The sequence below is a fragment of the Anolis sagrei genome, chromosome 1 (genome assembly GCF_037176765.1).
Source record: "Anolis sagrei isolate rAnoSag1 chromosome 1, rAnoSag1.mat, whole genome shotgun sequence".
NCBI lineage: Eukaryota > Metazoa > Chordata > Lepidosauria > Squamata > Dactyloidae > Anolis > Anolis sagrei.
In genome coordinates, this window is record NC_090021.1 from 73271369 (window position 1) to 73297792 (window position 26424).

General features: G+C 39.5%; 1 protein-coding gene across 2 annotated transcripts; it reads right to left on the bottom strand.

The window, feature by feature from the left end:
- Positions 1-167: 167 nt before the first annotated feature.
- On the bottom strand, positions 168-25831 carry PCMT1 (protein-L-isoaspartate (D-aspartate) O-methyltransferase). 2 transcript variants are annotated; one of them, XM_060753550.2, is made up of 8 exons: positions 25488-25831; positions 19735-19839; positions 15236-15267; positions 12202-12306; positions 11059-11179; positions 9900-9985; positions 8425-8594; positions 168-719 (listed from the first exon to the last, which is right to left on the bottom strand). In XM_060753550.2, the coding sequence occupies exons 1-8, from the start codon at positions 25768-25770 to the stop codon at positions 707-709; spliced, it is 915 nt and encodes a 304-aa protein (XP_060609533.2). In that variant the 5' UTR covers positions 25771-25831; the 3' UTR covers positions 168-706. The 2 variants fall into 2 exon arrangements, with proteins under 2 accessions (XP_060609533.2, XP_060609534.2); XM_060753551.2 differs by having other exon boundaries at positions 8372-8594; positions 25488-25785.
- Between the last annotated feature and the right edge of the window lie 593 nt (positions 25832-26424).

A 26424-nucleotide genomic window follows, 5' to 3' on the forward strand; every position in this document is an offset into this window, starting at 1 on the left:
TATTTGTTATAGTAAACTCAGGTACATCAAGTCTGCAAGTCAGCTAGAAACAATACCTAATGATGAATCTCTTAAGTTTCTCTAACAATGGAGGGGAAAGGAAACTATGTCAGTTATGTCCATCCTGAACAGCAGTATCTACAACAAGAGCTGTCACTTCTGATGTCTTGAAGTGTATATACATGTTTTTATTTGTAAAGGGAGGAAAGCAGCTGATTGTATTAACTACATGCTTGTCTATGATACCACGCTGACAGCTTTGACGAACTTCATCTCATTTAGTAGCATCTAGAAGACAGCTGAACACAAAGGATCTTATAGTGTGCATGTAGTGTCAGAAAGTGCAGGTAAGCAGTTTGATGAATGAACACTGGAACAGAAATATGTGTTCATAAAAGTTTCCAAGTCCAAAATAAAAGCAAACAGACTGCAGGTTTAGCTGCACTTTTGCAGACATCCTTCATTTCCTTAAATGGCTGAAAATAAGGGCATGGTGAAAAGAAACGAGTGCCCAAATTTAAATTTCCATCAGTTCATTAACTTGCATTAAATCTCTACAAAATAAAAACACCACACGTTTCCATGCTGATAACAGTGTAACAGAGTCCAAAACAAGCTGCAATGCTGTTGGTGTTGAAAAAGCTTTTAAGAACTGGAGATGAGCAGTCCACTGTTAACACGATGTTTGGATAAGATGACATAGCTTTTACATTTCATCCCTGCAAAAATAAAACAAAAATTACAACTCCACTCTTTACACTTGTTCTTTAAATTAATGCTTTTGCTTTCTGTAAACTTTTAACAACAGAAATTCATTTCCAAACAACTATTATTCTTGGTACAAAAAGCTGAAAAGTGTGATACCTTGGTCTCATTTAAATGAGACAGTGGTCTCATTTAAATTTATCACTGTAGCATTCAATAAAACTTGTGACAGTGACAGATCTAGAAACAAATAAAGACTGAGACTAGAACAAATTTATGTCATTCTTCCAGCAATAGCTATTAGTTACACATATTGTTTGAATACTTGTGTGCTAGTTTGTTCTTTTCATGTCAGGAGTGACATTAGAAACTGCAAGTCGCTTCTAGTGTGAGAGAATTGGCCATCTGCAAGGACATTGCCAAGGGGATGCCTGGATGTTTTACCATCCTGTGGGAGGCTTCTCTCATGTCCCCACATGAGGAGCTATAGCTGACAGATGGGAGCTCACTCTGCTCTCTGGATCCAAACCGCCGACCTTTCGGCCGTCAATCCTGCCGGCACAAGGGGGCTCTTTGTGTACTAGTTAATAATGCCAGGAAAAAAATGTTTGGTTTTATATTGCAATTGATCTTTAACAAATATTTTAATTCAATGAGGACACCAGTTCTACAGATATTCATGCGAACTTCAGCCCGAATTTCCAACATACAAAATAAATCCCAAATTTCTAATATACAAAATAAAGCAATTGAAGCCACCAGCATGCAGAGAATGCCACTACATTCTTATGAATCACATAACATCTATTCTAAATGCAAAAGCGCATATATCTGTAGCATTTTAGCATGAAATGGCAGCATGCACAATTGAACTCTAAAAGGCAGATATAGCAAACTGGAAACATGAAAAACAGTTTCCAGAATGTACTGTTCTATGCAGTAGGTTTTTACCCTGAACCTACTCAACCACCTGGATCCACGCTACCTGACAGGCCCTTGTAGTATATGCTGTCCTATAGTTTAATAAAATCATAACTTTACTCACAGCTCTAAGACAGACATGCCTCAATATTTTTATAATTAAAAAATCCGCATTTTAGTAATCTCAAACACTTTGCTAGTAACAGTGGTAACACATAAGCAGAGCTGTTGTCCTCATTATTTGCCACTAAGTTGTCTTCAGTTCATGACAACTCTATGAATGAGATCTCCAAAAGCTCTGGTCATCAAAAAGCACACGATTGTAGCTTCTTGGATTGAATCAATCCACCCTTTCACTTGACTGATCATTACAATATTGTCTATTCCAGTGAGCCATGCAATCTCATGATATATCCAAGCAAATCTCCACTAATCCTTTTTTTAAAAAAATCTATTTACTTACTACCTTATCATAAAGGCCAGGCAAAGCATCCTACTTCACCTGGCTTCCAATGAAAGAGGGAGCAGTATGGCAAATCTGTCCCCCTGGAGGCAACTCCCTCTTGCAATGCTTTCCCCATCATATGGGGAAAATGTCGTCCTTGCAGGAAGGCCCCATACTGGCTCCATTGGAGCCAGCACAACACAGGCTTCCATGTTGTCAGGAAAGCGTCTGTTGACACTTTTAGTCTGGTTGGGAGCAGAACCACAGGCAATGATGATTGCCATGGGGCTCCATCCCCCAAGAAGGCATTTAGCATTCTAAGATGCTTATTTTAAGCCATGTAATGAGGTTAATGTTGATGCTGCTTCCAAGTATATTTTAAATTAAATAAAATGGGAGGTGCCTACCACATTTCCAAAGTAAAAAAAAAACTTCAAGTCAATGTATTTTAAAGTATCCGTTATCCATCCAAATACCCATAGTTTCATAGACTCAACAGAAGCAAATATACATGTATGATTTAATCAAAGAACTAAAAAGACATATCCAGATAGAAGCTGCTGAAAAAATGTGGAAATTTACACAGCATAACTGTTACACTGTCTGTGGATAAACAGAACACTAGTATTCTCAGATTTAAATAATAGAGTCACGTGATACACATGTCTGAGATCATAACCATGACTTTTTCTATATTAAATATTTCCTACAACTCATATGAATTGCTCCATGAATTCTCACCTTGGAATTTTTTAATGTTCTCACTGTGTGCTACTGCTGAAGTGGTAAGTAGTTACCCTAGACTTTTTTTCTTTTCAAAACGGAGCTTGGAAAACACTTGCAATCGATACTTGCTCAAGTGTTCCAAACAGCACTGGGAAAAATGTCCCGTCCCACCCGCGACACCAATTCAAAGGAGACCTTGGAAAATTTACATTTTAATCATATTTTTCTCTTTGATTAGACACAGTGTGAACTTAATTATATACTTTCAGCAACCATTTTGTGCTTGAGGACATCAACAGGAACCATCTCTAGGTCTCAGTTGTCCATCTAAAATTGCAGTGTGCAGGATGGTCCTGGCCTAGCAACTCTATTCAAAGTAGAGGTGAGCAGACTGAGGACTGAAGAGTCAATTTACTCCCTTGAGTCCACCATGATCTCCCCTCTCTCTCCCCTACACACACCTCTCCACCAAATAGTTTGGAAGAAGTTATTACAGAACACATCTAGTTTGGTAAAACTACTTGTGAGGGGAATAAGGTAAAGAGTTGTGGCATCTTGCTCTAAGGAGAATGACTATTTCTGGAGGACTCCAGAAGCAGCATCTCCTCTCTATTTTCTGGAGGTGGCTAGGACTGAAATAATTAGTGAGCTGAATGTACCCCAAAGAACATGTGATATAGAAGGTCAAGAGACATTTTATTATCAATAACTCAATAATGAGACTGGAATTCTATTGAAGCTTGTCATAATATAAATTCACAAATTTTGAAAAAACTGGGGTACAGGTCCCAATCACAAATACATACAATGGGAAAGTTTCCATGCACAAATGATTTGAATGAGAGAATATCCACACAGTAGGTCCTGGGGCTGGAGAAGAGACCTCTGAATCTGCCAAAATCCCTCACTCCTCCTTAGAGAGATTATACAACAGAGGTCAGAAGAAAAAGAAGAAATAAATATTGCAGATCCAAATTGTGTCATACACAGAAACTAAAGGCCAGGTTAAAAGGCAATAAGAGAAGAGGGAAAGTAATTTGAATTGATGAGAAAGATGTTATCAGAGTAAAATGAACACAATGATTAGGAATGTACAGTATGACAGAGTAACACTGGAAAAGTGCTGAGCTGTTATCTTGTGATTGTGGTCGTCTGAACACCTGGTTTTAATTATTTTTGCATAATACTTTTAAAATGTTTCTTTTGCACAACCATTACTAATACAGCTACAGAAACTGAAAAACACGAGAACAGAATTTCTTAATTATTGTATTTTGTGCTCAATTAAAATGTTTAATGTTCTGAACAAATGGTAAGCAGAAATAGATTTTATTTGTGAGTTAAGAATTAATTATGCTTTGATTCCAATTGTTCAATGACCAGTGTTTGCATGGCTAATGTTAGCAGTTATTTTGAAATGAAAGCCACCAAAGTAATGCACTGCAGAAGTGAAGGCAAGTGAAGAGAAAGCTAGCATTTGAAAGTGACCAAATCTAATTTTGTTCACTGTAAAGTAAGCTTTGTGCAAACCACTACAGATACAGCTGATCTCTCCAAGCATGAAGATAACTTACAAGAAAGTCTCTGAAATGTTAACATAAACCCTGGCCAGCTTGCTCAGGTAACAGTTATAGACTTTCATTCTCAATTACAGATTCTGATCTTCTGTATGCTGGCTTTGGGTATGTTTCCCTAGGAGTATAAACTGACATTTAAAAAAAAATGTTGCTCTAACATCTCTAACTCCTTTGGACAACATCCTTAATAATGAATGCTATAAAGTCTTCAAAATGTAACCATGTTTGGATGGCTGTTAAATTATATGACTATGAATATTTACAAATATTTTCAAACTGAAGTTCTATTTTGAGGTCTTTCATGTAGTCTCCAAATAATAAATTGAAAACATTTCATCTTAATAAAAATGAGGCCTCGAAGAGTCGGAGGCGACTGAACGAATGAACAACAAATTATAGAATGTATCAAAATTCTTTAATCCGTGAATTTTGTTAAGTATGTAATATTCATAAGTAGTAATTATGTCTGCAAAGTGAGCAGAAATGTGCACACAATCTGCCTTCCTAACTACTAATGCAGCAGCGTGTCTTTCCTCCACTTCCCTCCCACACCTATGGTATTTACTCCACTCCTCTCCCTTACCCGTAATACCCTTATCCATATTATCCACACACACTTACAACATCACAAATTCCTATCCCAATTCTTAGCAGGATGCTTCTAAAATGCCTATTAATATCCAAGAGCAGTAATGAGGATGTAACGAGATATGCAACCTCCACACGAAAGAAGAATGATTGTACTTCATACCCATTGGCAGTCCTTTTCAGGCTAAAAACGACACAAGTAGACTTTGTCACACATTTTTCATCTCTGCTACCAACTCATGAAAAATTATAAATTACAGTACTCTAAACACACTCTTAACCTGGAAACATTTATGGGAAGCACTTAGACAAGTGTTTGACAAAGGCTTTCAGCTTTATTCATTCAACCTAAGGTTTTTATAGTTTAAAAAACTTTTAAAAATATAAAATCTTTTTAATTTGTTCTATTGTTTAATTTTTTTATATACTTCCTTACTGTTTTTAGTGAATTTATAAGCCACCCTGAGATCTCATAAAAGAGGGTGGATAACAAATATTTTACTAAATAAATGCTAAACTTTTTCAGTAAGAATGTATTAGAAAGCGGCGAAATATTCATTACTAAGAGATTAAAGTGAGATAACAACAGAAAATTATTAACTTACTTCATTCTTGATCTCTTTTGACAATTTATGCATACAAGCTAGTTATGTTGCAATTTAAGACAGCTTAACAAAATTTATCCATTAATGAGTACAAATGTGTTCCTATCACTTTAAATGTTACAAACCCATGTCTGTGAATGTTACAATTTTACCAGAAGTAATTTTTACTATATACTAGCTGTGCCCTGCCACGCGTTGCTGTGGCATATAGTAAAACTTGTCAAAGTTGAGGTAGATATCTGGACTATTATGAAAGAGAGGTACCTACCTATTCCTTCCCCCTTTTCCTCCCCCTTTCTCTACTTTCTTCCTTCTCTCCCTCTTTCTTTCTTTCCTTTTTTCACTACTTGGTTTCATCCTTCTCTCTTTCCTTCATTCCCTCCCCCTTTCTTCCTTTGCCTTTCTTCCCTCCCTGTTTGCTTCCTTATTTCTCTTTTTATTTCCTTTTATTTCACCACCATCATAACAATAACAATAATGCAATGCATTGCCTCTGGGACCTGGCACCTCTCCCATTCCCCCTTAAAGGGTCTCATAGGAACAATAGCATTATCATAATAATAATAGAAATAACAACCTTTACCCGCCACGTGTTGCTGTGGCCAATCTTCCCTCTTTCTCTCCTTCTTTCCCTCCCTCCCTCCCTCCCTCCCTCCTTCCTTCCTTCCTTCCTTCCCATCTTTTCTTCTCCTCTTCTTTCTCTATCTCTTTCCTTCCTTCCCCCTTTTTCTTTCTCTTCTGCTGTCTCTCTTTTCTTTCCTTCCATCTTTCCTTTTCTTTCCTTTTTTTCTTCCTCTAACTTTCCTTCCTTCCCCCTTTTTCTTTACCTCCCTTTCTCTTTCTTCCTTCTTTCCTTCCTTCCTGTCTTTCCTAGATTTTGACAGGGCGGGAAGGGGCGGGGTGGGGTTTGGAGGTGGCCTGAAGTAAAAGGAGGTAAGATTGGGGCAGGGGAGTGATGGAGCGTGGGGTTGCGTGTGTGTGTGCGGCGGCGGGGGGAGTGATGGAGCCTGGGGTTGCGTGTGTGTGTGCGTCGGCGGGGGGAGTGGGGTTGCGTGTGTGTGTGCGGCGGGGGGGGGAGTGGGGTTGCGTGTGTGTGCGGCGGTGGGGGGAGTGATGGAGCGTGGGGTTGCGTGTGTGTGTGCGGCGGCGGGGGGAGTGATGGAGCGTGGGGTTGCGTGTGTGTGTGCAGCAGGGTGTGTGTGTGTGTGCGGGAAGCGGCGCGGCGGGGCTTGGAGTGGGCATGGTTTCCGCAGAGGGAACGTTGGCCGGAAGGCCATGTGCGCGCGCGATGGAACTTGCGGCTGGGCGCCAATGCGCATGCTCAGTTGTTTTGCCGTTTTGTGAGTGTGTTGTGTTGTTTTTCATTTTGAGTAGATATGTTTGTACCTTGTGGGTAGTGTTATGGGCACGGGGATTTTAGTTAAGTTTCGTTGGGGGATTTTTGAGTTTTGTTGTTTTGCCGTTTTGTGAGTGTGTTGTTGTGTTGTTTTTCATTTTGAGTAGATATGTTTTTACCTTGTGGGTTGTGTTATGGGTACGGGGATTTTGGTTAAGTTTCGTTGGGGGATTTTTGAGTTTTGTTGTTTTGCCGTTTTGTGAGTGTGTTGCTGTGTTGTTTTTCATTTTGAGTAGGTATGTTTGTTTCTTGTGGGTTATGTTATGGGCACGGGGATTTTAGTTAAGTTTCGTTGGGGGATTTTTGAGTTTTGTTGTTTTGCCGTTTTGTGAGTGTGTTGTTGTGTTGTTTTTCATTTTGAGTAGGTATGTTTGTACCTTGTGGGTTGTGTTATGGGCACGTGGATTTTGGTTAAGTTTCGTTGGGGGATTCTTGAGTTTTGTTGTTTTGCCGTTTTGTGAGTGTGTTGTTGTGTTGTTTTTCATTTTGAGTAGATATGTTTGTACCTTGTGGGTTGTGTTATGGGCACGGGGATTTTAGTTAAGTTTCGTTGGGGGATTTTTGAGTTTTGTTGTTTTGCCGTTTTGTGAGTGTGTTGTTGTGTTGTTTTTCATTTTGAGTAGATATGTTTGTACCTTGTGGGTTGTGTTATGGGCATGGGAATTTTGGTTAAGTTTCGTTGAGGGGTTTTTGAGTTTTGTTTCCTCGTTGGATGCCCCTAACAAATTTATATATATAGATTTCAAGAATCATATAGGGTTCTTATCAACAAAGTATTTCTATCCAAGCAGCAAATGAAGACTGAGTGACCCATTTGTATGCTAGATGGCAGGCTTTCAGAACTAATAATTCTGCTGTCTTTCTTGAACTACTGGGCAAACTTAGACAACAGCCAATATAATTTAGACCTGTTGTGAGCAGACAGCTTGATTGATAAAAAAAAAACCTGCTCATCACTTTGAAGAAAGATTACAAACATTGTAATTCTGACAATATCAGGTATTCTGAAAATTTGAAACATTAAGAATTTGGATTGGTTTGCTTTTCATCAAGGACAATATCCTTGTTCTAATCAGGACAGTTAGATAATCAGTACAGATATCGCTTTTGTCATAGACATTGACCAAATCTGAGTAAGAAGAGAATCAAGATGAAGAAATATGTAGTACAATAAAGAGAAGCTATAGTATTATAGTCACCACTACAAAATAGCAAGAAGCCGCAGACAAGTATAAAATAAGAGCAATCCATGCAGCAATCTTTTATCAGCATTTAATGGGACACAATCAGAAACATGCGCATGGGGATGTAACAATGCAAAAGTTTGCTTTCAGTGGTATAGTCAAGCTGGAAGCAGTGCGCAAAGCAGCCTTGCAAGCTAGTCTCTTAAGAATGAAGACCCTTTCACCTTGTAAATGTAAGTGTGTGGAAGAAGAAAGTCAAATAGAAAATCACTTCCACCTGGACCACTGCTTTTCCTTATCTGTTAAAGGCACATATATCACTCCCATCAGAGGCTTCATTTTGACACTGCCATCTTCTAGCTTATCATACTGTTCCAGCATCTGGTTTCCTCCAGCAGGGCCAACAGGTAATATTAACCTTCCACCAGGCTTTAACTGATCTATAAGCTGTAAAAAGAATGTCAGTCACAAACTGATCAAAAAGTCAGTCACAATATGTACTACTAAGATCCTTATCTGGCACACTGTATAAAAACTGAGTAATTGTGTAGTATAAAGTCCAGGAAAGCCCAGAACCTTATAGTTATCAAGTTTTTATGAACTTTGTAATGGCAAGTCCTTTCAGACCTAATAAAGTTCTCCCCTTCAGAATTCTCTAGATTCAGCATTTGGCAAAGTATGTCTGGAAACAGAAAATATGGGACAGCTTAAAATGACTCACTTTCATAAGCTGTTAGGACACAAAAAGATTGGGGCTTGTATTATAATAGGGTTTTTTTTTTTAAAAAAAATTAACAACGAGCATATCTGGAATACTCTGCTACCTGAAGTCCGTGCCTTGCGGGACTTACCAGCTTTCCGCAGACATGTAAGACATACCTGTTTCGACAGGCTTTTAATGTTTGATATTGTTGTTTTTAAATTATTTTAAATTGCTTTTAAATTTTGTTAGATTTTAGCTATTCTTGTAAGCTGCTCCGAGCTCCAAGGGAGTGGCAGCATATAAGTTTAAATAATAAATAAATAAATAAATAAATAAATAAATATCTACCTGACATTGCCTGAATGAAGAAGGGGCCGTTGCTGCCCTGCTTTCATACCTTCTTTCCCTTTCATTCCACTCATCCCTCCCCTTCCTTCCCTCCTTCTTCATTCTTCCTCACTCTCACTCTCACTCTCTTCCTTCCTTCCTTCCTTCCTTCCTTCCTTCCTTCCTTCACTCCTTCCTTTTTCCTCTCTTTTTCCATTTCTTTCTTTCCTCCCCTCTCCTTTCTTGCTTCTCCAGCTCTGAGAAGGTATCACAATGTCTCCATGGTAGCATGGCTCTCTTTCCTTCTTTCCTTGCTTTTCCTCATAAACATCACTTTTCTTTCCCAGTGACATTACAGAGGGTCACTTTGCCTAGCAACAGCCAATCCTTCACCTAGTAACAATCTAGTGACATCACAAAAGGCCACTGGAATGTCACCTAAAAACAACCTTTGTGATACAGACAGACTTTGACACAAATTCGCTATTGTGAATCCCTTTTAAGAGAGAAAAAGTAGGATATACATAATAACATAACTTCCAATTCCAGATGCTAGAAGTTATTTCATTGCTATAAGAAATTAAGGAGTTCCATGATTATGATAAATGCAGTTAATACAAATCTAATTAAATAATTTGCTATTTAAAGCAGGTTTAAGCACTCTGCCTGCTGTTTTAATTTCCTTCACCGTAAACAAATATTATTACATGTAAATCACTTACTGCTTGTGGCACAACTGGTGCAGCAGCTCCTACATGGATAGCATCATATGGTGCTTCATCTGGACAGCCCAGCCTTCCATCTCCCACTGCAAAGACAGGGAACAGCTGACTTTCAAAAGAGTTTGACGCTTGCTCCAGATTGTTTTGCACTCCTAGGTCTACCCTTACTCAAAGGGAAAGTTGTACCTCCTGAACTCTCATGGGGTACAGTTGGCTATTATGGTTTCCCTGGTGGCAACCGTGTGGAGACCCAAAGGGACTTTTTTCAACTCCTGTAAAATGACAGGCTTAAAATGACCTACTGCACCCTGCACCTTTTCCAATTTTTAGAAAAATAAAATGGCAATTGCAGGGTGAATATAGTCCTCCAGGGATCAAAGCACTATGGTTCCACTTTAAATCACTTGGTATTATGCTGTGGAATTCTTGGATTTGCAATTTAGGAATGGATATTCAGAAAGAGAAATCTAGCACTTTACCAAAACACAATCTTAGGATATAGCTAACAGTTAAAATGGGATTATAGTGCTACAACGGTCAGTTCATGAGTGGCAGCAGCAACATGAAGTATCTGATTCTGTGTCATAGTCCACCCTGTAGTTGGTGATATTTGGACCAATCTCTGAAACTTCTTGGAAAAGAAAATTTACAGGCATCTATATCTGAACATGTTTTGGATAATTTTTTCTGTCCACTAGAGTTGGGAAAGATGATAAAAGCAATGGTGAAAAGGGGGGAAAGAAAACTAGGTGTCTGTGGCCTCTTCTGCAAAAGAGTGCTGGCACCTCATTAAACCACAGTTTCTATGATTCCATAGCATTGAGCCATGACAGTTAAAGTGGTGTCAAACTACTTTAATTCTACATGTAGATGCACTCTTAGTCCTATTAAAGAAACAGATATGTCATACCAATATTGTAGTCTTACTCCAGATCATACAAGACCATTTGCACAGTGTCATACAATACTGCAAGACTAGAAATACTTAACTGAAATGTTATTGTGAAATGGAAAGCTTTTGGGATATTTGCTGTAGGATATCTTAATACAAAATAATTTAAAATTTTGTATTATTTTAATAACAAAATAATAATTTTAGTATTAAAATAATTTCATATTCCTATATCTATATTTACTGATAACATGCTTCAGTACTTACCAATCAGTTTCACTCTACCTGAAGATAGCAACAGAGGATCATCCTTTCTAACATTATTTATTGAGTCATCTACTAGTTCTTTGATATGATCAATTCCTACAACTTTTCCTTTGGAACCGACCTGAAACAAAAATCCAGATTTCTGTTTTTGTGGAGTAACAATTATTATTTCAATAACTTTTAAATATAAATAATTAACAAAGGATTCAGGAGATGGTTTAAATATCCATCCCAAATGAAATCACATCATTTGATGATCCATTTCTCTTATATAGGCCCAAATACAATTTCAGCATATCCGACATGCAAACACGTTTAGCACAAAGGCAACTTCTCCTCTACTCAAATATTCACTATTAATCTTCTGAGTGTCTTACTGTTTGCATTGACAAAATATTCTTTCAACAATGTTCACCTTTCATACAAAAAATATTAACAAGAGATATATATCTTGAAGCCTACAATCCATTCAAGTGCAAGGCACAGGGATTTCTTTTATTTTAGTTCTTCATTTTCACTGCTTTGTTGAAATACAATGTAATTAATCTAGTCTTCTGATAAAACATTCATCAAAGAGGGTTACACTAGAGGAACAGAATTGGTAGGGTAAGCAGCTGCTGCATAGCTTCTGACAAAAATGCTGAACTACATGAACCTTGGTTACCTTTCTTTTGACAAATTATAGAGCAGAGGTTAAAAAAAAACCCAAGAAAAATGATACATATTGAATTATAAAGAAAAGGACAAATAGGAGGTGCATTTCTTCAAAATAGTTCATTCATCTGCAGGTATACCTCAGTTAACAAGTAGGCAAGTTTCTGGGATTTATTTTTTAAACAAAAATTTGGTACCAGATATTGGAATAACATGAAAGGAATGGGGATATATTCCTACACTACAAAAAAGGAAGATATCGCAAAATGTTTCAACAAAATAAAAATTCATCCTGAATAGAAGGAATAAGTATAGTGTATAGAATAGGCATGTTTCACTGCAAAGAATAACTTAGAAGGACAAGGTGAGCAATACATAATTTTTAATAGTAGAAAATTATTTTTGCTTAACCAAAAAGTTGATTTGCATGTAAAGACATTAGAAGAGACATTCTACAGTCAATATATTTTTAAAATTTCATTATCTCACCATTCGTGCAAAGCATGCAGTAAGAATACCACTTCCAGATCCTACATCAAGAGCTTTGGCGCCTTCATGTAACTGTTCATATAGGAGTTCTAGAGCATACGCATGCTAATCAAGAAAAAAAGGGAGAAAGTGTCATATTTTGCTCTTAGATTTTATGCAGAAATAATAATTGATAAAACATGCAAACTAACAATATCTTAAATAACCCAGTATTTCAACTACAAAAAAATCCTAAAAATGTCAGATTATAGGGTTATGGTGGGAATCATATAGTGTTCCGTCACTATTGTCTAGGCTTCCTGAAATTTGTAGTCTAATAAAATTTGATGGCTGCCTAATTCTAATCTCTCTTTCAAAGACTAAAACAAATCCTGTCAAAAACCCTCCCGTGACAGGTTTGCCTTAAAATTGCTGTAAGCTGGAAATGACTTGAAGGTACACAACAATACGGAATGTGAGAATTTAAGCTGGAATGATGTATATCTCCCCAATGTAGTATATAGGGAAGGTTTATAGTAAGGATTATTTTCTTTTTCCACCCCTGAAAGCCCACAAAGCCAAAAGCCCTGAACTCTCAATACCAGAGACGACTAAAAGACTGCTATTACAGGTGTCCTAGATCTCAAAAAGGACAAATCCTGCTACCAGGTCAGGTCTGAGTTAGAATCATAGAATCATACAATTGGAAGAGACCTCAAGGGCCATCCAGTCCAACCCCCTGCCAAGAAGCAGGAAAATTGCATTCAAATCACCCCCCACAGATGGCCATCCAGCCTCTGTTTAAAAGCCTCCGAAGGAGGAGCCTCCACCACACTCCGGTGCAGAGAGTTCCACTGCTGAACGGCTCTCACAGTCAAGAAGTTCTTCCTAATGTTCAGATGGGATCTTTTTTCTGGTAGTTTGAAGCCATTGTTCTGCGTCCTAATCTCCAGGGCAGCAGAAAACAAGCTTGCTCCCTCTTCCCTATGACTTCCTCTCACATACTTATACATGGCTATCATGTCTCCTCTCGGACTTCTCTTCTTCATGCTAAACATGCCCAGCTCTTTAAGCCGCTCCTCATAGGATTTGTTCTCCAGACCCTTAATCATTTTAGTCGCCCTCCTCTGGACACACTCCAGCTATCAACATCTCTCTTAAAGTGCGGTGCCCAGAACTGGACACAGTATACCAGATGTTGTCTGACCAACGCAGAATTGACGGGTAGTATGACTTCCCTGGATCTAGACACTATACTCCTATTGATGCAGGTCAAAATCCTATTGGCTTTTTTGCTGCCACATGACATTGTTGGCTCATGTTTAACTTGTTGTGCACAAGGACTCCAAGACCTTTTTCACATGTACTGCTCTTGACTTGATTTTTATATCTAAAGTGTAAGTACATACTTCTCATATGAAAGACACTTTCAAATTAAGTTGCCAGTACTTCAAAATGAAATAATATTTTTTTAAAAGCTGGGAGGGTTGAACATTATTAAGAATAAGCTCTATTTTCCATCAGTTAGGAATGATTCAGTCCTCACTAACAAAACAAACCCTTATCATGTCAAAACAATCCAAATTCTTTACAGAAAAGACTTTTACAAAATAGATACATTTTCTCTCATCTTCCCTTACTAAATGTAACACAGTTATTTTTCAGAAAAAAAGCAAAGAGAAAATTAATGACATCTCAATATTATCCAATCAAAAGACTGTGAGGGGAGAGAGAAAATATGTGCACACAAATGCAGGACTTCCTCTAAAAGGGGCAATACTCTTCGCTCAGCTAAGTAACTCTCATTTGAAATAATGCTTCTAGCTGTAGCATTAGAAACACAAAAAGGATCAGGAAGTTGCCACAACACTGAAGCAACTATTTAATATACTACTAAAAAGAAAATAAAGAAGCATATCAAATGAAGAAATATAACTGAAGGGGTGAGGTAGGAAGATGTATTGTCGAAGGCTTTCGTGGCTGGAATCACTGGGTTGTTGTAGGTTTTTTCGGGCTGTATGGCCATGTTCTAGAGGCATTCTCTCCTGACATTTCGCCTGCATCTATGGCAAGCATCCTCAGAGGCTGTGAGGTCCTCACAATCTCTGAGGATGCTTGCCATAGATGCAGGCGAAACGTCAGGAGAGAAATCCTCTAGAACATGGCCATACAGCCCGAAAAAACCTACAACCCACTGAAGTAGGAAGGTTAGAAAGTAAGCAAAGGGGAAGAAGAGATACGCATCAGAGTTTAGCAGCAGCTCAGTCGATCTAACAGAAAAGAGCAAGAGGTTAGAGTACTAGTGGGACAAGTCTAGTTCAAATGCATATCTATAAGCTCTCCATGGAGTCAGCAACTCCCTGATTTATACCTTTCCTTTTTGAATTTTGCCAGGTGCTCTTATGGCCCTCTATTTATCACCATGCTTTCCTGCTTATATGATCTTCCCCCAACCACCTACCCATTTAGCTCCATAAGAGATTCTGGAACTCTTGCTTTCAAAGTTACCTTTCCTTCAGTAAGACATGCCTGAACTTATTAACTTGAAAAATAATAATATTTTAAGAACCTAACAAAACATAGCTGAAATCAGCATGGGGGTGTTTCTTGTTGTTAACTACCATCAAGTCATGAATAAGAAACCTCCATGGAATCCTGTAATTAATAGCTCCTGCAAACTTGGAGCTCTCACCTCCTTGACTGAATCTAAAAGCCTCCAGACCTAGTCTATAATATTGCAATACATCTGTTAATGTTTAGAGTGCCACAAGACTTATATGTACTTTCAAATGAAGGATTCCTAGAGTTATCAATCAAATAACATTATATAACAGTATCAAATTTTGATCGATTATAGATGAGGAAGAAGACAGCATTTATTGGAAATGCATGAAGGTTACATAAGAAATGCAACAATGTATGGGTTGCAAGAATGAGATCATTAATGAATGATAAAAGCCTAGCCTTTACAAGCTTCCAAAATAAAGAATGCTAACCAGAGAAAACTTAAAAATAATCAGATTGCTGACATGTCATATATAAAATTTATACTTACCATGTGTGGAGCACTAATTGTTGCTTGAAATCCTGAGGAGCAAAGGAAAAATCTGAGTAAATCACACATATGAATACTCAAATGTTTTGTGAGCCACGTATCATATTTAAAATGCAGATATCATAAAAAGCAAATATGAACCAACAAACTGAAGGAATGAAAAACAATAAGTCACAATTATCCACAGTCTAACATAAAAATGAACAATGCAAATCACTAACATAGCTATTAGTGCTAAACAACAGTATTCTGTAATATTAATTATTTCATCTTAAGACACAATGCCTAATGACAGGGATTCTATGATTTGATCATGCTGTTTCATATAGCACTATGTATCTGTCTATTCATATGCACAGGCTATGCCAGTAACATCTTGAAATCACGAAAGAGTGAACCTAACACATGAGAAGTAACAGCAACACTGGAGTGCAGAAGTGCCATTAACTGTGTATTTCTTGGGAAGTTAACTGGAGCTGTCAAAAAGTCAATTGCTTTTTCAATTTCCAGCATTCAGACTCTTGTCAGTTCTGAAGAACCCAGTGACTTTTTGACAACTCCAGTTAACTTCCCAAGAAATACACAGTTCACTCTTAGGTGATTTCAAGACTTTACTGGCATAACCTATGCATATTTAAGAATTTCTTAAATTTATTTTCAGTAACTTTATTGGTAAAAATGAATACATCAAATGGATTCTTAAATTATGTTTTTGCTATATTGTATGAAATATAGTATTTTAACATGTTTTGTGGTGAAATATGTTGAAAATCAGAAAGAGCTCATTCAAGTTACAGCTACTCTTAAGTGTAGTGGAGAAGAAATGTAAAGTTTCAGACAAAGGTCTGCATCCTATTTTATTCCTATTAAAAGGAATATAAAGCCACATGGTTTAGATTAAAACCACAATATGGTGGTTTTACTGGATTATATGTATTGTTATTGTTTTTTGTTAACTGTTTTTAATTGACATCAAATCAACTTCAATTTATGGCAATCCTCTACATCGGGGTCCTCAAACTTTTTTAAACAGAGGGCCAGTTCACAGTCCCTCAACCTGTTGGAAGGCCAGATTATAATTTGAAAAAAAACATGAATGAATTCCTATGCACACTGCACATATCTTATTTGTAGTGCAAAAAACAACAACACAATAATTAAAATGAAAAACAATTTAAACAAATTTAAACTTATTAGTATTTCAATGGGAAGTGTGGACCTGCTTTTGGCTGATGAGATAGGATTGTTGTAGTAGTAGTGTGCTTTCAAGCCATTTCAGACTTAGGTTGACCCCGAGCGAGGGCCGGGTAAATCACCTCGGAGGGCCTATCCGGCCCTTGGGCCTTAGTTTGAGGACCCCTGCTCTACATCATCCCATCTCCAACAGCCCTGCACAGATTCCACAGATTCAAGACTAAACCTTCTTTGATTGAGTCCATCCATCTGGAATGCAGATCTCTTCTTTTCCTCTGATTTCCTGAATGTAGTCCCCATTAATGACTGAGCCAAGGAATGGAAAATCTTTAAAGTATTTCAGTTGCATAAGTGTTCACTTTAGAGGTATGCAAATTATCTGTGAACATTATTTGTATCTTCTTAACATTTAACTGTAAACCCTCCTTTGCACATTCTTTGACTTTTTCAGTAATCCTCCAATTCTGTACTATTTTCTGATGACAGTATGGTATCATCTACATATCTTAAGTTGCTGACATTCCTCCAGTTTTCCTGGCTTTATCATGATATTTTTGGCAAAAACATTAAACAGTGTGATAAAATTCAGCATTGTTTGACCCCTTTGCCAATTGGAAACCATTCTGTTTCTCCATATTGCATATTGATGGTAGCCTGAGTATAAGTTACACACTAGAACAACCAAATGTTGTGACACACCCACTTTTTTAACAGTGGTCCATAGTTTTTTATGATCTTCTACATGATTAATTATTTGCACTCAATTGCTGAATGTATGTTTGCAGTATGATCCCTTGTGTGTTTCTTTCCTAAATCGAGTTTGGACATCCGGCATTCTTTGCTTCATATATGGTAAAAATCTTTATTGCAGAATAAACAATAAACTATCTTCAAATGGTTCTTTCTTGAATGAATCTGTCTTCCTTTACTATCTATCTATCTAAAAGTCAAAGGATGTCTGTCTGTACCACAAAGGCTGTTGCTAAATGCCAATCCAGTGCCCCCTTCTTATATCATTGAATTGGCCTTTGCTAGGTGAAGGACTGGTTGTTGCTAGGTGAAGTGCCTCTCTGTGATGTCACTGGTAAAGAAAGCTGACACGTGTAAGAGGGGAAGTGAGGAAGGAAGGTCATATTGTCATGGTGACAGTGTGAAGCTTTCTCAGAGCTGGAGAAGGGAGAAAGGGGATGAAAGAAAGATGGAAGGAGAAAAAGAAGGGAAAGGAGAAGGAAGGGAGAGCGAAGAAATGGAGGGGGGAGGGGGAGGGAGGGGGAGGGAGGGAAAGAAAAGGGGAGAAAGTATAAGGGGAGGGAAAAGGAAAGAAAGAATGCAAATAGGAGGACAGCAGACCTTCCAACATCCAGGAAATGCTGGGTAGACATGCCAATCTTTTATATAGTTCTTCAGTGGATTGCTTCCATTGTCTTTTTAAATTTCTGTTTCAACTTCACCATTTAATCCAGTTCAATGCTAGTTTAAAACTGTGGCAGCAAAACAACAAATGCATTTTTGTATAAAAGCAGAATACTGTTTGAAGAATATGTACATATAGACAACTACAGGCATTCCAGAACAAAAAAAAATCTAGAATCCTAAACGCTTCTGGTCCCAAGCATTTCAGATAAGGGACACTCAGTCTGTGTTATCTGGATACAGAAAATGCAGATAGCTAATTTACACAGCTGAAAACAGCTTGCCGTTCAACATGATCACTTTCCCATGAAATCCAATTAGTGAGTTAAAAGAAAGAGTCACTTTAACAACTTCCAAATTTCTGCATGGCTTCATAGGAACAATTAAAATGAAACTGCAACTAGCATTTGAAAACTTCTTTAAAAGTTTTAAAATTATCATAATCAAATAAAATGTATACTAGAGATCATAATTCACTGGAGCAAGAAACCTTGACATTTGTATTAATATATTCAATATAATTTGCATAATTGCACAAAATCCAATTTTTCTACCTTATTTTTCTTTCCTGCCTGGCAAAGATCAAGAGGTAATAGAAGAAGAAAAAACAAATCCATAAAGAATAGCTTGTGGCTCTGATACGTTTCTCTAGGGACTGAATTCATAAATTTACCCCCCTCCCAAATTCATTCTCTCACTGCTGGAAAAACAATTAACAAACACAAACTTCAATGGATTGAGAATTCATAGAGGGAAAGATGCCTCAGGATATATAGGCTCAATGTATGGGTTAATGAAGTCCATCAAGCCAACTTTCTGATAGTAGAATAGTTTGTCAAAATGTCCTAGCCAATATATTGTTCTTCTCCTGTATGTTCAAGGGAAGAAGGCTCCTCTTTGCCCCACCACTCAAACCAAAATCACCAAAATCTGAGTTAAGCATAATGATAAGACTCTTTGTTTCATGATAGAAAATCTATAGCAAAAGCCAATTTTTGCTAAAATGTCTAAATGACAATTCTTGCTCTAAAAATATTAAATTAAAATATAAATATCTGTATGTCCATGTGTGCACAAGAGCACTCTGAATTGTTTTCAGAAGCTGATGGACAGATATGCATTTTTCTCAAAACAGACTTTCTATATAATTAGAATGGGATACTTTTTAGGAAATACAATGCAATTGTAAATCCAAGAAATTACATTAGTATATATGACTATCAAATCTCTTCTTTAACAAATGCTGTAACTGTCTAACTTGTACTCTGAACTACAGCTGTCACTTGAGTTTGTAAAATGAACATTGTGTTTAATTTAGGACACACAAACGGGAATTATTTCCCTCTTCTTTCTTAAGGCTATCCTGTAAAGTTTTTTCCAAAATGATTGTATTTATAGATGCCATAATAATACTTAACCAAAATAGTCTTAGATTCTCTTTTGCAACACTTTTATGATACATCATAGTCTACATTTACTAGATTGGCTATTCCAAATGTGCATTCTTTTCCTTCACATGCTGTAAATCTATCCTGGACCAAAGGGGCCAAACTAGAGGTATCCCTCTTTCTTCAGGCTGGACAAGCTTTTGCAGTTCAGACTTTCTTAGAATGAATTGCTTTCCTTGCAACAACTTATCATCCTTCACAGCTCATGTAGGATGCATCTGTTGGTGGGCTCATTGTATCTCTGTCTTGAGTAGATAAAACACAGCTATATTTAATAAATATAGTACTCATTTCCTGAACAAACTTGGCTGACACTTAAGGCCAGAGGATCCACCACATTTAGTCCCCATATCTTTTCATATTCTGGACAACATCACAGTAAAACGTCTGTAAGAAAATAGAGTTTTCACACAGATAAATATACTGGATATATAGTTATCATACCTATTGATTGAGGAGAATCCATATATGGGTTACATTTTGCATAATGGCAACGGTCTGTTGCAAGCATTACTTCGAATACTTTATCTGATTTTATTATTCCATTTTCTGAAAGAAAAAAAAGCCAAAATTTGAAACAGAGTTATTTCACATTATCAACAGTACAAAGAATCTTTAGAAAACCAACAAAACATTAACCATTTGATGTTACGCTGAATTTTAAATGAATATGTCTGAATCAGTGTTTCTCAAACTGTGCTCGTCCAGGTGTTTGGGACTTCATCTACCAGAAATCCAAGCCATCTTACCAGCTGTTAGGAATTGTGGGATGTGAAGTCCAAAACACCTGGAGAACAGTTTATATTGTGGTACCTATTGATCTATTCACATTTGCATTTTTAAAATTGTTAGGCTGGCAGAAGCTGGGGCTAACAGCGGGAGTTCACAGTCTACACTACTATCCTTTATATCCAGTTTTGTTCCCATTTCATTACTGTTAACTACTAGCATAGTTCACAAAAGTTTATACGCTTGCCTTTCAATATGCTCAATTAGTTCTTTCATTTCATAACAACACATTCAGGATGTTGGCTTTTTAATTTTACCACATTCACATTGTGTTCAGAGAGAGAATTACATTAAAAATGTTATTCAGGACCTTCAAAGCAATACAATGTCTATGTAACATTTCCAAAGCTTTTCATGACATCATTTAGTGCCATAAAAAAAAAAATGAAAACTCCACACTACAGTATAGTCTCCTTACAAGCACAATACATATTTCTGTTGCAGAAATAATGCCCTAAAAGAAATAACAACACTAATCTAAGTGAAGTATCTCATTAATAAACTATGGTGGCTTTTACCTCTTTCCCCCTGAAACATCAAGAATAAAAATTCAGAATACATAAATATAAGGCTACTGTTGTTACTCCTTTCCAGAAACCAATGTTCTCAAAAATCATTTTAAACAAGCAATTCTGCTACATGTCCAAAAGTGCTGGTTCACAACTGCATAGGTTTGAACAAGAAAAAAAAACTTGAAACATTCAGTAACTAAGAAAGATTCTTTTTTCCCTTTTAAATTGGGTGTGAATTATTTTTAGAATTTTACTGCATTTTATATAGCTTTTATTAAGCTACTATTTATCATTATTTCACAATATATTTTGACCCAAACAGTTGTTGGCCACTGATACATTCACCTTTAAAAATAAAGAAAAAATACATGTTTTGGAAATAAGACAAATCCTATACAACATAAAGTCTGCAAAAACAAAGACCACTATCACATGTACTCTTTAAAACTGTCTACTTTCTTTATGAAATTATCCTATATTGACCCCTCTACATTCCTGTACCATCCGGACAAGAAAACAGGATACTGAAACTGGCTTTGGAACAAGAATAAAACAGATGATGATGCAACTGATTTCTGACACAGATCTATAAACAAAGAAGTCAGCCCTCTGTATCCATGGAATCCATATCCACAGATTCAATGAATCATGGCTTGGAAATATATTTTTGAGCCAAAGGACCAAAGCTTGATTTTGCTATTTTATATAAAACACCCCATTTTATTGTGCCACTGTAAACAACACGACCTGAACATCCAAGACTTTTGTATATACAGTGGATGCTGGCACCAAACCCCAGTGACTATCAAAGGCCAACTTACATCTTCACCTGCATAACACTTCATGGAGCACAAATATTCTCACTTGACTGATACTTAAACAGAACAGCTCATTTCAGTGCTTTGTGTCACAATTAAAGAACTAAAGGTAAAAGGTAAAGGTTTCCCCATGATATTAAGTCTAGTCGTGTCCGACTCTGGGGGGTAGTGCTCATCTCCATTTCTAAGCCAAAGAGCCAGCCTTTGTTCGTAGACACCTCCAAGGTCATGTGGCTGACATGACTGCATGGAGCGCTGTCACCTTCCTGCTGAAGCAGTACCTATTGATCTGCTCACATTTGTATGTTTTCAAACTGCTGGGTTGGCAGAAGCTTGGGTTAACAGCAGGAGTTCATCCTGCTCCCCAGATTCAAACCACAACTTCAGCAGCTCACCGGTTTAACCTGCTGTGCCACCGGGGGTTCCGGTAAAGAACTAAAAGTGAGATATAAATAACTACAATGGTAATGATGGTGATAATAGTGCTGTTGTGGCTTGTGAGATCTTGCAAAATGTAATAATAATCTCGTTCTTTCATAAGAAGCAGCCAGCAGAAAAACATTATAGCTTTTATTTAATCTAAAATCTAGTTAGCCAAAACAGTATTAGAGATGGTCTGCAAGCTTTAGAAACAAACACAATCCTGTTTGACACTACTGCACAAGAGCCAAAAATACTAATGGAGATGTGTGTGTGTGCCTAACAAAAAAACCAACAGATTATGGCCCGTTACCTTTAAAACTCTAAACCAGACAAGGGGAAACTTTGGCCTTTGGGGTGTTTTGGACTTCAATTCTCACAATTCCGAACAGGCACAGGCCTTTTTCTTGTTCACCTCAGGCACTTAAGCTGCTTGAGTCCAAAACACCTGGAAGGAGGGCCGAAGTTTGCCCATGCCTGCTCTAAAATCAGTCAACCGGAATATATCACTATCCCCATTCTGTTCAGCTTCCTTATTATGGCAATGGTGCAGGAAAATGGGGGGGGGGGGGCTTCCCGGCAGCCTAAGATCAGGACACAGCTCAAGGGAGGAGAGTCCCCCCAAGAGGGTTGCATAAGAGCTGGTGAAAGAAGGGCAGCTGCTGCATTCTCCCAGCACCATTCAAATGCCACACGCTCAACTTGAAAGTGAAATGTTCCTGAAAGGCGGAAAATCTGGAAAGCGGGCAGCTTTGGAGAGCCAGGGAATCAGGAGTGGCTGGAAAATTACAGTGGTGCCGCCCCATAGCAGGAGGGAGGCAGGCATAATATAGGCAGAGGGACTCCAGGAGAGGAGGACTGAGTCAGCTGTTTTCCCCTTCCTTCTGCCTGCCTGCTCTTTCTGTAAAAGCTCCATAGGAAACGACTGGAGGGGAGGGGCCCACCGCCCTTTTTTGACTGCTGCCATTAATAATGGGAGCCTGCTCAGCTTTTGACCCTTTCGTGCCCCTGTATCAAACTCAAGGGCTGCAACCTACATCTGCCCCCCCCCCCCACTGTCATTTGATGTGGTCCTCCAGATAAGGAACGGGCCAACTTAAGCCCTCCCTCCAGGTGTTGTGGACTTCAACTCCCACAATTCCTAAACCGCCCTGAGTCGCCCTCGGGCTGAGGAGGGCGGTATAGAAATATAGTAAATAAATAAATAAACAAACAGTGTCTGGCCTCTTCCTTTTTCCTAGAAAACCGGAACAAGAGCACTCTTTAAAATGTGTGCTTTTTTTGTTTTGTGTTACAACATAGTACAACATAGGTCAAGTTTGCCATTTGAGCATTTAAAAGCTGACAATTACATGGCTTGGAGTGTTACGCTGAGGAATTTTCTTATTAGATAAAAGGAAGGGGGCTGAGGCTGTTAGGAATTGTAGGAGTTGAAGTCCACAACACCTGGAAGGCCCAAGTTGCTCCAGATGCTGGGCGACAACTCCTGTATTACCCATTCTTAGACATCATGACTAGAGCTGATGGGAATTGTGCTGCAATAATATTTGGAAAGCTGCAGTTTGTTCTGTTCAGTCAGGATCCTGGGTTGGAGTAGAGATACAAGGCTTGTGGAGAGGACGCCTGACCCTAAAATGTCCTTTGACCCTTTCCCCGTAGCCTCAGAGCCAAAAGGACTATTTATTTATTGTGACAGAAGCAAGCTGATGGTACCATTAAAACGCATTTCAAAACACAAAGTTTTAAAAAATAACTTGGCATTATGCAAAATGTCCTTTGACCAGAAGTTGGCCACATGGAGTGCCTCTGGTGTCGCTGTGAGAAGGTCCTCCATTGTGCATGTGGCAGGGCTCAGGTTGATTGTAGTAGGTGAACCTGAAGACACAGGTTCGCAGTTTGGGAGTTCATCATCGCTGAGCCTGAAACCCCAGGTTTCAGCGGTGGCCAGGGGAGCATTCACACAATTAAAACTTGTGCGCAGGTTGCGCCCATACCTTGGGAAGTTAGACTTGGCCACAGTAGTCCACGCTCTGGTTACATCCTGAATAGACTACTGCAAAGCGCTCTACATGGGCCTGCCTTTGAAGACTGTTTGGAAGCTACAAATGGTGGAACGGATGGCAGCCAGCTTATGGTTCTGGCTCAGCTTATCTGTCCAAACGTATCTCCCTCTATGAACCACCGTGGAGTTTAAGATAATCTGGGAAGGCCCTGCTCTCCGTCCCCCACCATCTCAGGTTCGATTAGCAGAGACAAGAGACAGGGCCTTCTCAGTTGTGGCCCCTAGACTGTTAAACTGCCTCCCCAGCAATGTTAGATTAGCCCCCTCCCTTCTGACCTTCCACAAGAGAGTGAAAACATGGCTTTGTGACTAAGCCTTTAAAGAACTTGTGCAAAAGATAAGACTTGGAACAATGTGCAATGACCATTGGAACGGCCCGGATTATGCTCGTGGATTATGCATTTAACTCTTAATGTATTGTTTTTGAATGTTTTAATGTACTTTTAAATTCCATTTTAATATTTATTTAAGTGTACATTGTGTTTTCAGGCATTGAATTGTTGCAAATATGTAAAGCCATTTCGAGTCCCCTCCAGGGTGAGAAAGGCAGGGTAGAAATGTCATAAATAGATAAATAAATAGGTGGTCTGTGGTTTGCTCTTCTCCACATTCACATGTTGTGGGCTCCACTTTTTTGCCCCATTTCTTAAAGTTAACTCTGCATCTTGTGGTGCTAGAAAACAGCCTGTTATGGGTCATCTTCTGTGTGCCCAGGAGGGAGTTTCTCATCCAGCTTCAGGGGCTGACTGAGGTGCTGGGTTTTAGCCTGCCACTTTTGGACTCTCGCTTGCTGAGGTGTTATTGCACGAATCTCTCTCGATCTTAGGAAGCTGTTTCTTGATTTAAGGCGTCATGGTGACTGATATCCGAACAGAGGATGGGCCGATGATGTCAATGCCTTGGTCCTTTGACCCTTTCCCCACAGCCTCAGAGCCATAAGGGCTGCTGGGCTGCAATTCCCATTATCCCCAGTCTGGGGGGGGGGGGTTGTCATTTAGAAACCCCGACCACTATATAATATATATGTCTATTTAGCTCTCTGTATCCACGAATTCCACGGATTCCCTCGACTCTTCCTTTGAAGGCATCCATAATAACAACAACACTGACGAGGTCCTCGATAAAAATGAGCTGGGTGCCTGCGCGTGCGCCCTTTCCTGAGGAGGAAGAAAAAGCTCCTCTCCCCCCCCCCCCGCTCCCCCGCGCGCACTTTCCCCCGCGTTCGATCTCCAACTGCCTCCAAGGCGAGGGCCGACGACGCAACAGCTACTCCCTAGCGACGTTTTTTTTTTTTGGCGAGGGGGGGGGAGTGGCGCGTGCGAGAAGTGCGCGCGCGCGCGGGGAAGTATATATATATGTGTGTGTGTGTGTGTGTGCTCGCGCGCTAATGGCCTATGAATGGCCGGCGCGCGCCCTAGCCACTCCCTCCTTCCCCCAGCCCTCCTCTCAATCTCCCACTCCCTTCTTTCTCTCCCTCCCTCCCCCGCCCCCTTCAGGAGGCCAGCGCGCACGCGGACACCCACACAGAGATCCCTATAGACAGGCGGGCGGGCCGGGCGCGCGCGCACTCGCTCGCTCGCTCGCTCGCTCACTCACTGCGGAGGTTGTGGATGAGCTCGGAGTGGCTGGCGCCTCCTGACTTCCAGGCCATGGCGAGGCAGATTCTGCGGAGCAGGTAGAGAGCCGCCTTCAGCGCCGCGACTGCGCACAGGAGCTTGCCCAGGAAGGACACAACCTCCAGCGCCGAGACAGGCGCCGCCTCCTCCTCCTCCGCCGCCGCCCTCCCTCCCCTCCTCGCCGCCGCTGTTGCTGCTGCTGCTACCGCCGCGCGCCCGCCGGAGGGAAGGGCCGTTCCCTCGCCCCCCCGCGCGCGCCACATTCTCAACGGCCCTCGCGACGGGCACCCGCCGCCCCCGCCGCTGCCGCCGGTGTGCGCAGGCGCAGAGGGGAGCGCCAAAGGAGCTGGCGGGGAAACACAGCGCGGGGGGCGCCTTCGCAGACCACATGAGGGAGATGAAGGAGCTGAAGTGAAGGAGGGAGAGTCTTTGAAGGGGGCTCTTGATCCCTAACTAAATATAGGTGCCCCCCCCCCCAAATAATGTGTGCCCTTAGTAGAGTCTTATTGTTGTGTTTTAGTAGGATTTGTGTGTTTGATGCTGCTTTTATTTTAATCTGTCTGAATGATTAACTTCTTGGCAATGGAATGTTTTGCCTTATATGTTGGAACCCGCCTTGAGTCCCTTTGGGGAGATAGGGCGGTATACAAACGAAGTTAAATCTGATTTGGCCATGGTGGTCCATGTCCCAGGCACCTCTAGATTGGATTACTGCAACACGCTCTACGTGGGGTTGCCCTTGAAGACGGCCCGGAAGCTACAGTTGGTCCAAAGATCTGCGGCCATACTACTTATAGGAGCTGGTTACAGGGAGCAATCCACCCCCCTGTTTAAACAGCTCCACTGGCTTCCAATAAGTTTCCGGTCCCAATTCAAGGTGCAGGTTATTACCTATAAAGCCCTAAACCAGTGCTTCT